This window comes from Columba livia, chromosome W (genome assembly GCF_036013475.1).
Source record: "Columba livia isolate bColLiv1 breed racing homer chromosome W, bColLiv1.pat.W.v2, whole genome shotgun sequence".
NCBI classification, from domain to species: domain Eukaryota; kingdom Metazoa; phylum Chordata; class Aves; order Columbiformes; family Columbidae; genus Columba; species Columba livia.
Genome location: NC_088641.1, coordinates 19,293,959 through 19,312,379, shown reverse-complemented (window position 1 = coordinate 19,312,379; position 18,421 = coordinate 19,293,959). Strand labels below are relative to the sequence as shown.

Sequence of the window (18,421 nt, the reverse complement as noted above, 5' to 3'; positions counted from 1 at the left end):
TCAGGATGGACAAGGGATCAGACCCAGCCAGCATGAGTTTAGGAGGGGCAGGTCCGGTCTGACCAACCTCATCTCTTTTTATGATCAGATGACTCACCTGGTGGATGAGGGGAAAGCTGAGGATGTGGTCTATCTGGACTTCAGCAAGGCCTTTGACACTGTCTCCCATAATATACTCCTGCAAAAGCTGGTAGCCCATGGCTTGGACAAGTGTACTCTACGCTGGGGTAAGAACTGGCTGGAGGGCCGGGCCCAGAGTGTGCTGGTGAATGGGGCTGCATCCAGCTGGCGGCCAGTCACTAGTGGTGTTCCCCAAGGGTCAGTGTTGGGTCCAGTCCTGTTTAACATCTTTATTGATGATTTAGATGAGGGGATTGAGACCATCATCAGCAAATTTGCTGATGACACCAAGTTGGGAGGGAGTGTCGACCTGCTGGAAGGCAGGAGGGCTCTGCAGAGGGATCTGGATACACTGGAAAAATGGGCTGATTCCAATGGGATGAAGCTCAATAAGGCCAAGTGCCGGGTGCTGCACTTTGGTCACAACAACCCCCTGCAGCGCTACAGGCTGGGCGCAGAGTGGCTGGAGAGCAGTCAGACAGAAAGGGACCTGGGGGTACTAATTGACAGGAAGCTCAATATGAGCCAACAGTGTGCCCAGGTGGCCAAGAAGGCCAATGGTATCCTGTCCTGTATCAAAAACAGCGTGGTCAGCAGGACAAGGGAAGTGATCCTTCCCCTGTACTCTGCATTGGTGAGGCCACACCTGGAGTATTGTGTTCAGTTCTGGGCCCCTCAGTTCAGGAAAGACATTGAAGTGCTGGAGCGGGTCCAGAGAAGAGCAACACGACTGGTGAAGGGACTTGAACATAAGACCTATGAGGAGAGGCTGAGGGAGCTGGGGTTGTTTAGTCTAGACAAGAGGAGGCTTAGAGGTGACCTCATCACTCTCTAGAACTACCTGAAGGGAAGTTATAGCCAGGTGGGAATTGGTCTCTTCTCCCAGGCAGTTAGCAATAGGACAAGGGGGCATGGGCTTAAACTCTGCCAGGGGAAATTTAGGCTGGATATTAGAAAGAAATTCCTTACAGAGAGAGCGATCAGGCATTGGAATGGCCTGCCCATGGAGGTAGTGGACTCGCCGTCCCTAGAGGTTTTTAAACTGAGATTGGACATGGCACGTAGTGCCATGATCTAGTAAACGGACTAGAGTTGGACCAAGGGTTGGACTCGATTATCTCTGAGGTCTTTTCCAACCCAGCTGATTCTGTGATTCTGTGATCTTAGGGAAGGCAGTTAGAATAGCCAAGGCATCCTTAGAATTACAGCTGGCGAGAGGGGTCAAGAACTTTTTCAAATACATAGCAGATAAAACTAATACCAGAGGCAATGTAGGCCCACTGATGAATGGGGTGGGTGCCCTGATGGCAGAAGATACAGAGAAGGCAGAACTACTGAATGCCTTCTTTGTTTCTGTCTACTCTGCCGGAGGCTGTCCTGGGGAGCCCTGTACCCCTGAGACCCCGGATGAAGCCAGGTCAATGGAGGAGTTTGCTTTAGTTGATGAGGACTGGGTTAGGGAGCAATTAAATAGTCTGGACATCCATAAATCCATGGGTCCAGATGGGATGCATCCGCGGGTGCTGAGGGAGCTGGCTGAAGTCATTGCTAGACCGCTCTCCATCATCTTTGCCAAGTCTTGGGAAACGGGGGAGGTGCCCGAGGATTGGAGGAAAGCAAATGTCACTCCAGTCTTCAAAAAGGGCAAGAAGGAGGACCCAGGTAATTATAGACCAGTCAGCCTCACCTCTGTCCCTGGGAAAGTAATGGAACAGCTTATCCTTGGTGCCATCTCAAGGCATATCAAGGATAAGAGGGTTATTAGGGGCAGTCAGCATGGCTTTACCAAGGGTAAGTCATGTTTGTCCAACCTCATAGCCTTTTATGAGAATGTAACAAGGTGGATGGATGATGGCAGAGCGGTGGATGTGGTCTACCTTGACTTCAGTAAAGCCTTTGAGACAGTCTCCCACAGCATCCTCACAGCTAAGTTGAGGAGGTGTGGTCTAGACAATAGAGTAGTGAGGTGGGTTGCAAACTGGCTTAAGGAGAGAAGCCAGAGAGTGGTAGTCAATGGTGCCGAGTCTAGCTGGAGGCCAGCATCTAGTGGAGTGCCTCAGGGGTCAGTACTGGGGCCAATATTAGTCAATATATTCATTAATGATTTAGACGAGGGAACAGAGTGTACTATCAGCAAGTTTGCTGATGACACTAAGCTGGGAGGAGTGGCTGACACACCAGAAGGCTGTGCTGCCATCCAGCAGGACATGGACAGGCTGGAGAGATGGGCGGGGAATAACTTGATGAAATTTAACAAGGGAAAGTGTAGAGTCTTGCATCTGGGCAGGAACAACCCCAGGTTCCAGTATAGGTTGGGAAATTACATATTAGAGAGCAGTGTAGGGGAAAGGGACCTGGGGGTCCTGGTGGACAACAGGATGACCATGAGCCAGCAGTGTGCCCTTGTGGCCAGGAAGGCCAATGGCATCCTGGGGTGTATTACAAGGGGGGTGGTTAGTAGATCGAGAGAGGTCCTCCTTCCCCTCTACTCCGCCCTGGTGAGACCACATCTGGAATATTGTGTCCAGTTCTGGGCCCCTCAGTTCAAGAAGGACAGGGAACTGCTGGAGAGAGTCCAGCATGGGGCAACAATGATGATTAAGGAAGTGGAGCACCTCCCATATGAAGAAAGGCTGAGGGAGCTGGGTCTCTTTAGTTTGGAAAAGAGGAGACTGAGGGGTGACCTTATTAATGTTTATAAATATATAAAGGGTGAGTGCCACGAGGATGGAGCCAGGCTCTTCATGGTAGCAAACAATGATAGGACAAGGGGTAATGGGATCAAGCTGGAACACAAGAGGTTCCACTTAAATTTGAGAAAAAACTTCTCAGTGAGGGTGACAGAGCACTGGAACAGGCTGCCCAGGGAGGTTGTGGAGTCTCCTTCTCTGGAGACATTCAAAACCCGCCTGGACATGTTCCTGTGCGACCTCACCTAGGTGTTCTTGCTACAGCAGGGGGACTGGACTAGATGATCTTTTGAGGTCCCTTCCAATCCCAAACATACTGTGATACTGTGAATAAGGGGTGGAATGTCCTGGTTTTGTTAAAAACTAGACCAGTTCTCTTTTAGTGTTTTTTTCTTTCAGCTAAGTTCTTCTAGTTGGCTGTACTTTTCTGAGTTTTAGCCTGTATTTTTTTCCTAGAATGCTGTACTTAGTGCTGATAAGAGACCAAGGGAATGCTCAAGAAGCTGATGTTTAGATTCATTACTATGGTAGGCAAGAAAGACTGATAAGTTTTCCCATGTTCTGTTGAGAGAGGGGCATGTTTGATGAGGGGTGGATGGAACAGGTGACTTAAATTGACCAACGGAAGTATTCCATCCCATAATCATCATAACCCCTATATAAGAGGGTGATCACGAGGGTCAAGGTCTCTTCGACCATGGCTGGCATCTAGAGAGGACCCTGTCTGTCTGCCTGTGATCTACAGGCCTCAGGCCCTGCATCCCTGCAACCAGGTTCCGGTTTGCTGTGAAGTCCCACTCATGACTTCTGCAGGCCTGACCTGCACCTGCTGGAGCCGCCAGCTCCACACACCCAGCTCCACCGCTGCTGGAGTGACACCAACTCCACATTGAGCACTTGAGATTGGTTTTGTATATTTTGTATATATATTCTCTATTTATTAGTAGCATTAGTAAAACTCTTTAAAACTCTCCAACTTGAAGTCTAAGTCTCTCTTCCTTTTCCCTTATCTTTCTTATCATCTTTCCAATCTAAAGGAAAGGGGTGGTGGGAGGCAAAGGGGATAACAGAACATCTGCCACTGTTTATTGCCGCCTTGCCTTAAACCGTGACAAGCAGTCTGAGGATGAAATTTAAAGGCATCCCTAGCAGATCCATAGTTCTAATGAAACTGGGAAATTAAACCAAAAAAATTTCAATAGACTTATTCTGTGGTAACTAGTTGTAAAAGACTTCTTAGTAAATTCACCGTGATAGTCTTTGAGATCATGGGAAACAAAGAAAGACCATTTTTTGAAACCAATGGAATGCCAAATTTGGAACAAAGCTTTAACCGATGAATTTTTGTATGTGCCACAAAGCCCTATACCTCTCTTAGGTCAAGATTTATTAAGTAAATTGTAAGCTCAAATAACGTTTTCTGAGAATTCTGTTCAGCTGCCTGTCCCACAAGAAGCTGCATGGATGGTGCAGAACTGCTTGCTGCAAGCAAGCAATCTCCAAACAAATTCTGGACGCTATATTTCCACTAGTATGGGCAGCCAAGGTATCGGTAAAGCCAACACTATACTGATAGAACTCAAACAGGACTTCAGTCCAGTAAGGGAAAACAATATCCAATAAATATGACAACCAAAATGGAGTTAGAGACTTCGATTAACAACTTTATGACAACCTTACAGGCTGACCGCATTCGATTGGATTTGCAGATTTGTCTATTCATAGTTAAAACACAGAAATAACCTGTGGCTATTGTAGGACAGTATGATGAGAATACAAACAGACTGATATACTTGGAATTGATTATTTTTTTTCCCAATTCTTTCCATAAAGCTGTTACTCAGCTTCTAGAATTGATTGTTACTCTGATCAAAAAACACAGAGAGTGGATTCAGGTCTTAATAGGCCATGACCCATCTGTCATATACTTGCCACAACAGATTAAAACTGACAACGGTCCTGGATACACTGCTAGATCCCACGCAATATTTTTTACAGCAATGGGGTGGTTCACATGTCACAGGTATTCCACATTCTCCCACTGGACAGGCTATCATTGACTGAGTGCATTCTACACTGAAACAGATGTTATTAATCAGAAAAGGGGGAATATGATGCCTCAAGAACAGTTAGACAATGCAATATATACTTTAAATTTTTTGAATCATACTATGCCTCCCCCTCTATCCCAGCAGTGGAAAAACACTTCCGTGTTCCAGTCACTATCTCAGAGACCAAAGGTTTTGTATCAAGATCCCCTGCACAACAGTCAATAGCAAGGGCCTGTAGAGTTAATCACCCGGGGAAGGCGGTATGCTTGTGTTCTTCTTCCAACTGTGGCTTCCTGCAAAATATATTAAACCTGACTAAGAGTTGGACAAACACGATGCAGGACCTAATGCCATAGACACAGCGTCTGTCTCTGCAGCAGAGGGCATCAAAGAAACAGAAGAGACCAAAGGATGAGGCGCTAGCATATCAGAATGATACAGATATACATTATTTGGACTGGGGACTAACTGCGGTCTACCTTGACTTCAGTAAGGCATTTGACACAGTCTCCCACAGCATCCTTACAGCTAAACTGAGGGAGTGCGGGCTGTACGATCAGGTAGTGAGGTGGACTGTGAACTGGCTGAAGGGAAGAAGCCAGAGAGTCGTGGTCAATGGGCGGAGTCTAGTTGGAGGCCTGTATCTAGTGGAGTGCCTCAGGGGTCAGTACTGGGGCCTATATTATTCAATATATTCATCAATGATTTAGACGAGGGAATAGAGTGCACTATCAGCAAGTTTGCTGATGACACCAAACTGGGAGGAGGGGCTGACACGCCAGAGGGCTGTGCTGCCATCCAGAGACCTGGACAGGCTGGAGAGTTGGGCAGGGAAAAATTTAATGAAATATAACAAGGGCAAGTGTAGAGTATTGCATCTGGGTAGGAACAACCCCAGGTTCCAGTATAGGTTGGGGAATGACCTATTAGAGAGCAGTGTAGGGGTAAAGGACCTGGGGATCCTGGTGGACAGCAGGATGACCATGAGCCAGCACTGTGCCCTTGTGGCCAGGAAGGCAAATGGCATCCTGGGGTGTATTAGAAGGGGAGTGGGGAGTAGTTAGTAGGTCCAGAGAGGTTCTCCTGCCCCTCTATTCTGCCCTGGTGAGACCACATCGGGAATACTGTGTCCAGTTCTGGCCCTTCAGTTCCAGAAGGACAGGGAACTGCTGGAGAGAGTCCAGCGCAGGGCAACAAAGATGATTAAGGGAGTGGAGCATCTCCCTTATGAGGAAAGGCTGAGGGAGCTGGGTCTCTTTAGCTTGGAGGAGACTGAGGGGTGACCTCATTAATGTTTATAAATATATAAAGGGTGAGCATAACAAGGTTGGAGCCAGGCTGTTCTCGGTGACAACCAATGATAAGACAAGGGGCAATGGATACAAACTGGAACACATGAGGTTCCATTTAAATTTGAGAAGAAACTTGTTCACGGTGAGGGTCACAGAGCACTGGAACAGGGTGCCCAGGGGGTTGTGGAGTCTCCTTCTTTGCAGACATTCAAAACCTGCCTGGATGCCTTCCTGTGTAACCTTATCTGGGTGTTCCTGCTCTGGCAGGGGGACTGGACTAGATGATCTTTCAAGGTCCTTTCCAATCCCTAACATTCTGTGATTTTGTGATAAGTCTACTCAGATTGCCTTTTTTAAAAAAATAAGTAGCACAGTTAAATTTTATATTCTCCTCAGACTGCTGTGTCACTCAAAGTTACATCTGTAACCCATTAGATGCTAGGAGCCCAAGGGGAACTCAGGTTAGAGAAGCAATGAAAAACTTGAAATTTTTTTCCACATAAAATATATATTCCCACATCATCCAAAGTAAAAATAAATAAATAAGTAAAAAAAAAAAAAAAAAAAACAAAAAACCCAGACAACTGTAAAACTGGAGCAGTTACACGCCTTATTTTTCAAAGGTGTTTTCTCCAAACAGCTAATACAATCCCACAACACACTACAGAAGTCCCAGGAAACACCAAGTGGCACAAGTTGCTTCCAGGAGCTGTGACAAAGCTTTTATCTGCTAATTCCTGGCAAGGTCAGGACAAAAAAGCAGCGGCTAGGCTGGACTCCTGCGCTCTAGGCACCATGTGGGGCCGTGATGGAGGTCACCCCCTACCGTGGCAGTGAGCACACACGTCTTCCTAAAACCCCTCGGCCAGCACGGAGGATGCCCGACGCTGGCGGGGCCACCCCTCCAGCCCTGATGAGACCAGGCCCCCGAAGCGCCGCGGAGCCGTGCCCACCAGCCACGGGGGGAAGGGGACATGAGCCCTGCACCCGTTTCTCCGTGGCGCCCTGCCGCCTCCCGCCCGCGCGCAGCGGGGCTAACGGCAACGGGCCCGGCGCCCCCACGGCTGCGAGAAGGCGGGTGAGCCCCAGCCGCGCCGGCCCCACTCACCTGAACGACGAGGGCCCTTCCTGGCCTCTCCCCAAGGAAGCAACAACTGGAGCATGGACAACAACACCACCGCGCTACACCCTCGACACCAGAGAAAACGTTACTGGAAGCCGCGGGGCTCCGCTGAGCGACGTCACTTCCTCCTTCCGCCGGAACAGACAAGCACCGTATAGAGCAACCACTAGCCACCGCTCCCAGCAGCGCCCTCCCGCGGCGCAAAGCTGCGCCAGGGGCGGAGCCTCCCGGTCCCGCCCCTCCCTCTCCTCTCCCCCCACCCTCGCGGCGCCTTGTGAGGACTGGCCTGCACCCCTCACACGCTCCGGGCGTCCCCCCCTGTGACACATACCCCCTTTCTTAACCTAGAGAGCATCCCCCAAAACCCCCGAACAGTCCCAGACCCAGTGAGGCCCCTGTAGGGCGTCGCCTGGCACCTGGCCTCGGCCAGACTCTGGCACATCACAGTATCACAGTATGTTTGGGATTGGAAGGGACCTCAAAAGATCATCTAGTCCAATCCCCCTGCTGGAGCATGAACGCCTAAGTGAGGTCGCACAGGAACATGTCCAGGCGGGTTTTGAATGTCTCCAGAGAAGGAGACTCCACAACCCCCTGGGCAGCCTGCTCCAGTGCTCTGTCACCCTTATTGAGAAGAAGTTTCTTCTCAAATTTAAGTGGAACCTCTTGTGTTCCAGCTTGATCCCATTACCCCTTGTCCTATTGTTATAGTTGAATTGAATTTTGTGGGCTGTGTTTTGATTCTGTAGACCGTATCCAAGATTCTTAGCTTTGATACTGTATCCAGGTTCAGAATGTGCATTCAAGCATGATTTTATATAATTATACCCTATTCTTGAAATTGACATAGATTTATGACATATTCTTTAGAACAGGTAACTTAAACCATACCCTATTCTTAAGATTGATATAGATTTATGATATATTCTTTAAAACAGGTAAAAACAGGTAACTTAGAAATAACTGATAAACATGCGAATGTTACTTAGCATTGCTTAGATAGACAATTTGTGTTAGAATAGGTGTGGGATATGCTAATGGTTGTCAGGAATTGTAATGCATATGTATGTGATCAAATTGTATAAATATGGTGTAGTCTGAATCAGTGGCTGAAGCCAGCTTTGGGTGCGAACCCCTGGTTTCCCAGCGCTGAAATAAAGCACCGCATATAACTGCACCTGTGGTTATGTGTCTTGAATGCTAACACTATCATTGTTTGCCACCGAGAAGAGCCTGGCTCCATCCTCATGGCACTCACCCTTTATATATTTATAAACATTAATAAGGTCACCCCTCAGTCTCCTCTTCTCCAAACTAAAGAGACCCAGCTCCCTCAGCCTTTCTTCATAAGGGAGGTGCTCCACTCCCTTAATCATCTTCGTTGCCCTACGCTGGACCCTCTCCAGCAGTTCCCTGTCCTTCTGGAACTGAGGGGCCCAGAACTGGACACAATATTCCAGATGTGGTCTCACCAGGGCAGAGTAGAGGGGAAGGAGACCTCTCTCCATCTACTAACCACCCCCGTTGTAATACACCCCAGGATGCCATTGGCCTTCCTGGCCACAAGGGCACAGTGCTGGCTCATGGTCATCCTGTTGTCCACCAGGACCCCCAGGTCCCTTTCCCCTACACTGCTCTCTAATATGTAATTTCCCAACCTATTCTGGAACCTGGGGTTGTTCCTGCCCAAATGCAGGACTCTACACTTTCCCTTGTTAAATTTCATCAGGTTATTCCTCGCCCAACTCTCCAGCCTGTCCATGTCCTGCTGGATGGCAGCACAGCCTTCTGGTGTGTCAGCCACTCCTCCCAGCTTAGTGTCATCAGCAAACTTGCTGATAGTACACTCAATTCCCTTGTCTAAATCGTTAATGAATATATTGAATAATATTGGCCCCAGTACCGACCCCTGAGGCACTCCACTAGATACTGGCCTCCAACTAGACTCCGCACCATTGACTACCACTCTCTGGCTTCTCTCCTTAAGCCAGTTTGCAATCCACCTCACTACTCTATTGTCCAGACCACACCTCCTCAACTTAGCAACTAGGATGCTATGGGAGACTGTGTCAAACGCTTTGCTGAAGTCAAGGTAGACCACATCCACCGCTCTGCCATCATCCATCCACCTTGTTACATTCTCATAAAAGGCTATGAGGTTGGTCAAACATGACTTACCCTTGGTAAAGCCATGCTGACTGCCCCTAATAACCCTCTTATCCTTGATATGCCTTGAGATGGCACCAAGGATAAGCTGTTCCATTACTTTCCCAGGGACAGAGGTGAGGCTGACCGGTCTATAATTACCCGGGTCCTCCTTCTTGCCCTTTTTGAAGACTGGAGTGACATTTGCTTTACTCCAATCCTCGGGCACCTCCCCCGTTTCCCAAGACTTGGCAAAGATGATGGAGCCTCCGGCAGAGTAGACAGAAACAAAGAAGGTATTCAGTAGTTCTGCCTTCTCTGTATCTTCTGCCACCAGGGCACCCACACCATTCATCAGTGGGCCTACATTGCCTCTGGTATTAGTTTTATCTGCTATGCATTTGAAAAAGTTCTTTTTGCTGTCTTTGGCTGTCAGGGATTGGCTCAAGGAGCGTGGACATGAGTCCACCGAGCAACTGTACGAGCAGAGCCCATTGTAGTTGACATAAGTAGGCCTTAGTTAGGTTGTCTATTAGGCCATGGGAAAGAGGGGAATGGAAAAGTACTGACTAAGGCAGGGTCCGGATATCCTTGAAGAGATAAGAGTCAGAAGAATGCGGGATGCGCATAGCTAGCTAAACCCAAGTAGGTGGAGTAAGTAAATGTTACCTTTTAGTGCTTAGCCTATTAGATAGAGACAAGTATGCATAATTATGGCATTTGGTATAAATACACGCTATCTCGGGCAATAAATTTGAATCATGCTTTATCACTCACATTGAGTCGGCCTGCATGTTTTCCTCAGCTGCGTACTCACATTTGACCCCTCTCGCCAGCTGTAATTCTAAGGAGGCCTTGGCTATCCTAGCTGCCTTCCTACATCCTCTAACAGCAGCCTTATATTCTTCCCAAGTGGCCAGCCCCTGCTTCCATGACCTGTAAACTCTCCTCTTCTGCTTGAGCATACCCAACAGATCCCTATTCAACCACGCAGGCCTCCTGGCTCCCTTCCTTGACTTCCTACATGTGGGGATGCTCTGATCCTGAGCGTGGAAGAAGCAATCTCTGAATGCAATCCAGCTATCTTGGGCCCCTTTTCCTTCAAGCAGTCTTGCCCATGGGATTTCCCCCAGCAATTGCTTGAAAAGGCCAAAGTTAGCCCTGCTAAAGTCCAGGGTTGCAATTCTACTTGCTATTCTGTTCCTGCCTGAGTATAAATTACCAAATGAAGTACAGTGGCCGCCGGAGGGCACTTTGAACCATGAAATTATTGCTGAACTAATGAGGTTTTGTCAGAGAGAGGGCAAATGGGATGAAGTTCCATACGTTGATCTCTTCTTCTATCTCGAGCGAAAACATGATTGGAGAGAGAGCTGTGGGTTAATGTTGGTGCAAGGTAGCAGCAATAATAAGTGCGTGGGATGCACAACGGAAAAGAAATGCATGACGTGTTTGGCTGTAGAAAACAGCAGTGGTAATGATTCAAAGACGGATTTACTGTGTTTTGATGTTGCGCCTTCTGAGGAAGGGGTACCAATTAGACCCTCCGCGCCTGTCCTTCCCGTCGATAGTGATGACGAATCAAGTGATGAAAGGGGGGCTATAGCCGGTGTAAAAGGAATAACCGTAACTCCAATATCTCACCGAACTAGAAACAGAGAAAAGGAAAAGGAAGCACAAAGGGGGGGAGGTTTATCGAATGTGATAGCACCCCTGCGGCAGGCGGTAGGTGTTGGGGGGGAACCGGTCTATGTAAAAGTTCCATTTTCGCCGGGGGATTTAGTGATCTGGAAGCAGTCAGCTGGTCCTTATAGGGAAAACCCAGATAAGGTTGCAAAAGTGATTAAGATGATAATTAAGACGCAGAATCCTGATTGGGATGATTTACAAGTCATTCTAGATACATTAATGGATTCTACAGAAAAGGATATGGTTATACGGGCTGCAAGGGATAAGGTGAAAGAAGATATCCGGAATGGGAGAGTAGAGGGGAATGTTGATGAGAATTTTCCAAAGGAGGATCCCCGATGGAATTATAATACAGGAGGCGGGTTATGTCATCTCCGGAGGTATCAAGATTGGTTATTGATCGGTGTTCAAACTGCTATGCCGAAGCAAATGAATTGGTCAAAATTGTATAATGTAAGGCAGGAAAGGAATGAGTCTCCCTCAGCCTTTTTAGAAAGATTAAAAGAAGCTGCCAAAAGATATACGGATTTAGACGTAGAAACGGAACAAGCAAAAATTCAGTTGGCTCTAATTTTCTTAGGGCAATCTCAAGATGATATTCGAAAGAAGCTGCAGAAATTAGAGGGTGCACAATTAAGGGATCTGGACGTAATGTTGGAAACAGCTTGGAAAGTTTATAATAATAGAGAAAAAGAACAATCGAGACGCCACCAGCAAAATTTGTTGGCTTTGATCCAGGGACAAGGCAGGGGAATAGGGGTCCGGGGTAGGGGAGCTGGAAATAGTCGAGGAGGTGGTCGGGGACGTGGTTCGTGGAGTGCCCAAGGAACTCCCCTGAGACCCCTCATGAGGCTTGGCATAAATCAATGTGCTTATTGTAAGCAAGAAGGACACTGGAAAAATGAATGCCCGGCTAGGAGCCCTGTGGGTCAGATGTCCAATGCGACGGGAAATGCGGTACAGACTATGGTGTTAGGGGAATACAGTAACAACAGCTGACTATATGAAGGCACGGAAGTGAAAACCCAGAATAAGGAGCCCTTAGTGACAATACAAGTGGGAGACCGGGATGTAAGATTTTTAGTAGATACGGGGGCTACTTACTCTGTATTAAATTCCTTACAGGGGGCAGTGGGTCACAGAGCTACAACAATTGTTGGTGCCACAGGGAAGGAGGAAGTACGGCCATTCCTGCAACCTTTGGATTTGTGTTTTGGAGAAAAGGAGCTAACCCACGAGTTCTTATATGTTCCAGATTGTCCAGTTTCTCTTTTAGGACGAGATTTGCTGACCAAATTAGATGCCACAATAACATTTGAGGATGGAAATTTGGTAATGAAAGTTCCAGAGTCAAAGGTAGGACAAATTTTACTATTAAAGGAAAATCCAATTGTGAAAATACCACAGGCAATAGAGGATGCAGTGATTCCCACGGTATGGGAAACTGATATACCTGGGAAGTCAAAGGCAGCTAAACCTGTGAAAGTAGCGCTGAAGGAAGGTGCTGAACCGGTACGATTAAGACAGTACCCATTGAAATTGGAAGCCAGATTAGGAATAGTATCTTTAATTGAGAAGTTTTTGAAATATGGAATTCTAGAGGAATGTGAATCAGAATATAATACTCCAATTTTTCCAGTAAAGAAACCTGATGGTAGCTATCGACTAGTCCAAGACTTACGAGCAATAAACCAGATCACAAAGGACATACATCCAGTAGTTGCAAATCCGTATACCTTGTTAACATCTGTGAAAGAGAAATATAAATGGTTTACAGTACTTGATTTAAAAGATGCCTTCTTCTGCATACCCCTTGACCAGGAAAGCAAAAAGCTATTCGCTTTCGAATGGGAGAACCCACACAACGGGAGAAAAGCCCAATTAACCTGGACACGCCTTCCACAAGGATTTAAGAATAGTCCAACTATCTTCGGAAATCAACTAGCCAAAGAACTTGAGGAGTGGACTACGAGAGGCTATATCAGAATTCCTCGACAATGGTATTTGTTGCTGCAATATGTGGATGATATTCTGATTGCTGCTGAGACCCAAGAACTTTGCATACAGGTAACAATTGGAATATTGAATCAATTAGGAATGAATGGATATAAAGTGTCAAAAAATAAAGCTCAGATTGCATCCACAACTGTGATCTATCTAGGATGCGAGCTTTCTCAAGGACAGCGAAGACTAGGTATAAACCGTGTACATGCTATCTGTGCGATCTCAGAACCGCGTAACTTACATGAATTAAGATCTTTTCTAGGAATGGCAGGATGGTGCAGGCTCTGGATCATGGACTATGGACTTATTGCCAAACCTTTATACGAGGCACAGAAAAATAAGACCTTGGTGTGGGAAAGACCACAACGAGAAGCTTTTCGGAAATTGAAACAGGCTTTAATGCAAGCGCCTGCTTTGGGCCTACCTGATCTGAGTAAAGACTTCCAGTTATTTGTACATGAACGACAGAGACTTGCTCTAGGGGTATTAACCCAACGGCTGGGATCTTGGAAAAGGCCCGTAGGTTATTTCTCTAAACAACTTGACCCGGTAAGTGCTGGATGGCCGGCGTGCTTGCGGGCGGTGGCTGCTACCGTGATATTAATTCAGGAAGTCCGGAAACTGACTATGGGGAAAAAGATTGAAGTGTTTGTATCCCACATGGTGACTACTGTATTAGAACAAAAGGGGGGCCATTGGCTTTCCCCAAGTAGAATGATGAAATATCAGGCAATTTTAACAGAGCAGGATGATATTATCCTAAAAACAACTAACCTAATGAATCCAGCTGTGTTTTTAAGCGCAGAGACTGAAGAAGAAAATCTGGAACATGATTGTGTGGAGGTCATTGAATATACCCACGCAAGTCGACCTGACCTGAAAGATACCCCGTTGGAGAAGACGGATTGGGAGCTTTTTACTGACGGCAGTAGTTTTGTGGAAAGAGGAGTGCGGTATGCAGGATACGCGATTACTACTGCCAAAACAGTAATTGAAGCTAAATCCCTACCACCAAACACATCAGCACAGAAAGCTGAGTTGATAGCCCTAACTAGGGCATTAGAGCTCAGTGAGGACAAAAGGGTCAATATTTGGACTGACTCAAAATATGCATTCGGGGTTGTTCATGTACATGGAGCTCTTTGGAAAGAGCGTGGACTACTCTCCTCCCAAGGAACAAACATCAAGTACCAAAAAGAAATATTGAACTTGATTAATGCTGTTCAAAAGCCATCACTGGTTGCCATCATGCACTGTAAAGCTCATCAGAGTGGGACATCAACAATTATTGAAGGAAACCGACTTGCTGATCAAACAGCCCGATCAGTGGCACGACGAGTCTGGATGATGGTGGGTCTTGTCTCCCAAAAGGTAAGAGCAATTGATTTATTACCTACACCTTCAGAGGCACCTGAATATTCTACAGAAGATGAGAAATTGGCAAGACTAGTAAAAGCCGTCAAGGACAATTCTGGATGGTATGTAACCACCAACGGACAAATTGTGGTCCCGATCACAATTATGAGAGGGATACTTCAGGCGGAGCACCAGAAGTGTCATTGGGGTGCAGAAGCATTGGTAACTTATCTAAGAAAACAAATTATCTCGGTCCAGATGTTAACAATGGCAAAATCTATCACAGCTAAGTGTGAAATTTGCTTGAGAAATAATCCTTTAGTTCGAAGAAAAGTAGATATGGGAAAAATTAGGACAGGTGTACAACCAGGGGATTGTTGGCAGATAGATTATGTGGAACTCCCCAAAACTCGAGGATTTAGATATCTGCTAGTTGGGGTATGCACCTTTTCAGGATGGCCAGAAGCCTTCCCTTGTCGCACCAACCAGGCACAAGAAACTGTAAAATGGTTACTGAAGGAAATAATTCCTAGATTTGGAGTACCATTGGGAATATCATCTGATAGGGGACCGCATTTTATTGCTCAAGTGGTAAAGGAAGTCAGTAGATGTTTGGGAATTAAATGGGAATTACATACCCCATGGAGACCCCAGTCTAGTGGCCAGGTGGAGAAAATGAATCAGACGTTAAAACGACAACTTAGCAAAATTTGCCAGGAAGCAAAAATTCAGTGGCCCCAGGCCTTACCAATAGCGTTATTGCGAATTAGGATTAAACCTAGGAGTGGAATGTCCGTAAGCCCATACGAAATTCTGTATGGCAGACCATATGAAGCACCTGATCCGAATCCAAGTGTACATGTAAAAGGTAATCAGGATGTGTACAATTATGTGTTGTCTCTCGGCAGGACATTGAATCGACTCAGATCTGTACTAGTGTGGAATCGCCCACTAGCACTTGAGAATCCGGTACATGATATAGAACCTGGAGACACAGTGTATATAAAGACTTGGAGAGAAGATCCTTTAAAAGAACGTTGGGACGGACCTTATCAAGTACTTTTAACTACATTTACCGCAATCAAGGTTGCTGAAATAGACTCCTGGATACATTACACCCGAGTGAAGAAAGTCCCAAAACTGTGGCAATCACGATTAGTGGGTCCAACCACACTTAAAATCACAAAGCAGGATGTCTAACTCTTGTTACCGTTTTGTTTTTGTAGTAGTTTATGTACCCAGACTGTATGCCACACTGATTTGCAAAGTCACTGGAGAACAATTATGTAAAACACGAAGGGCTGTAGGAGATAGTGACGATACTCAAATGCCACAAGTAGTACAGAGTGTACAGAATCAGGCAGAGAATCTGATGATAGGACTAATTCGAGATTTTGCACAAACCCAAAATGTCAGTAGCATCACTGCTTGTCTTCCCATCCCGAAATCAGCCGAAGACCCAGTACAGTGGGGAATAATATCTACGACCTTACCAGAAGTAAATAAGACTGGTAAGATAGTGTGTGAGTCCCATACTAAAATAGAGCAAGTACCAATCGAACAGCAGACAAAAGAGCTTGTTAAGAATGCCATGATAAAGAGAGGTGACTGCTTGAAGTTGCCAGGAGCAACATTTGTAAAGATAGGACGATTTCATAATATTGGGTATTGCACGTATGAAAAGTGGACCACCAAAACAGTATATGAAAAGGTTGAGCGAGCCTATTGGGAATGTAAAGATCAGGATAATCAGAACATAACTGAATCATGGGACAACATGTGGACGTTGAGTATAGTACAGCAATATCAATATAGCGAAGCATTTCCATGGTGTATACGATGGACCAATGTAACAAGAGGAGTAACAGTACCATGGTGGAATTGCTCTCAAGTAATGACCTGCCAGACAGATGTGAAAGAAATACCTCTGTCCATCATTAAAGTTGCAGTAATCGCAGGTTGCATTTGCCAGAAACAATTGGATCCAAAGGAAGCAGTCAAAATAGGCATTGAAGGAGATAAGATAGATTGTAGAGGAACTATAGGTAGTGTGGGACATTTGGTTTGGGCCTTAAGTGATGGAACTTGGACAACACATTTGCCGATAGCAGGACCTGTAAGGGAGGCTACTTTGGGGTTACCAACCCTATGTCCCATTTGGAAGAGGTCACCCCTGAAGAACAGGCAGGAACTCCTACAAGTTAGGCACAAGCGAGAGATAGATGAAGATGATGTGTGGCACGAGCCATCAGGTAGTGTTAAATTTGGCTGGGCATTAGAATCTTTCTTTGCACCAATCGCAGCCTATAGAAACAGAGAAATGATTGACAGATTAATTGGACAGATGGATCGATTGGCAAGGGTAACCAAAAAGGGTTTTCGAGAATTCAATATACAATTGCAAGCTACGACCAAAATGACTTTGCAGAACAGAATGGCACTTGACATAATGTTGCTAAAAGAAAATGGGGTTTGTGGATATTTAAAAGATAGGGTTGATCATTGCTGCATTCATATCCCAAACGTAACCTCTGAAGTGGAAAAAGATATTTCCCAATTAACCCAAACAGAAAAAGAACTGCAAGCGGAAAAACAAGATGTAGAGCAGAGCTGGGTTGGGGCCTTGCTAGGCAAATTGAACCTGAACCTGGGAGGATGGGTACATTCGTTATTGGAGAGTTTATTTTTGCTTGCCATTATAGCTGCTCTTTTCTTTTTGCTCTATGCTTGTATTAAGCATCAAATAAGTCAATCAAAGGCAAGGAACGACCGCATCTTTACTGTCCTTAGCAGATCTACTTTTGACAACCCTCCAGCTTATAAGGAAAATATAATGTAGTGAAAATGCATTGTCTAGGAATAGAAAAGCATTTTCAAAGGGGGGAAATGTTATAGTTGAATTGAATTTTGTGGGCTGTGTTTTGATTCTGTAGACCGTATCCAAGATTCTTAGCTTTGATACTGTATCCAGGTTCAGAATGTGCATTCAAGCATGATTTTATATAATTATACCCTATTCTTGAAATTGACATAGATTTATGACATATTCTTTAGAACAGGTAACTTAAACCATACCCTATTCTTAAGATTGATATAGATTTATGATATATTCTTTAAAACAGGTAAAAACAGGTAACTTAGAAATAACTGATAAACATGCGAATGTTACTTAGCATTGCTTAGATAGACAATTTGTGTTAGAATAGGTGTGGGATATGCTAATGGTTGTCAGGAATTGTAATGCATATGTATGTGATCAAATTGTATAAATATGGTGTAGTCTGAATCAGTGGCTGAAGCCAGCTTTGGGTGCGAACCCCTGGTTTCCCAGCGCTGAAATAAAGCACCGCATATAACTGCACCTGTGGTTATGTGTCTTGAATGCTAACACTATCATTGTTTGCCACCGAGAAGAGCCTGGCTCCATCCTCATGGCACTCACCCTTTATATATTTATAAACATTAATAAGGTCACCCCTCAGTCTCCTCTTCTCCAAACTAAAGAGACCCAGCTCCCTCAGCCTTTCTTCATAAGGGAGGTGCTCCACTCCCTTAATCATCTTCGTTGCCCTACGCTGGACCCTCTCCAGCAGTTCCCTGTCCTTCTGGAACTGAGGGGCCCAGAACTGGACACAATATTCCAGATGTGGTCTCACCAGGGCAGAGTAGAGGGGAAGGAGACCTCTCTCCATCTACTAACCACCCCCGTTGTAATACACCCCAGGATGCCATTGGCCTTCCTGGCCACAAGGGCACAGTGCTGGCTCATGGTCATCCTGTTGTCCACCAGGACCCCCAGGTCCCTTTCCCCTACACTGCTCTCTAATATGTAATTTCCCAACCTATTCTGGAACCTGGGGTTGTTCCTGCCCAAATGCAGGACTCTACACTTTCCCTTGTTAAATTTCATCAGGTTATTCCTCGCCCAACTCTCCAGCCTGTCCATGTCCT

General features: G+C 45.8%; 2 protein-coding genes across 3 annotated transcripts in view; one reads left to right on the top strand and one right to left on the bottom strand.

Annotated features, from left to right (window-relative positions):
- LOC135577177 (protein ARK2N-like) overlaps window positions 1–7,427 on the bottom strand; it is a 79,505-nt gene extending 72,078 nt beyond the window's left edge. The window contains exon 1 of one of the 2 annotated variants that reach the window (XM_065045014.1): window positions 7,262–7,427. The gene's annotated coding sequence lies outside the window, so the exon portion shown is untranslated. The remainder of the gene's footprint in view (window positions 1–7,261) is intronic. The other variant, XM_065045013.1, reaches the window with a different exon arrangement.
- Window positions 7,428–10,713: 3,286 nt separating this feature from the next.
- On the top strand, window positions 10,714–17,831 carry LOC135577176 (protein NYNRIN-like). Its single transcript, XM_065045011.1, has one exon. It carries the CDS (start codon window positions 12,446–12,448, stop codon window positions 15,668–15,670), a length of 3,225 nt encoding a protein of 1,074 aa, XP_064901083.1. The 5' UTR covers window positions 10,714–12,445; the 3' UTR covers window positions 15,671–17,831.
- Window positions 17,832–18,421: the final 590 nt, after the last annotated feature.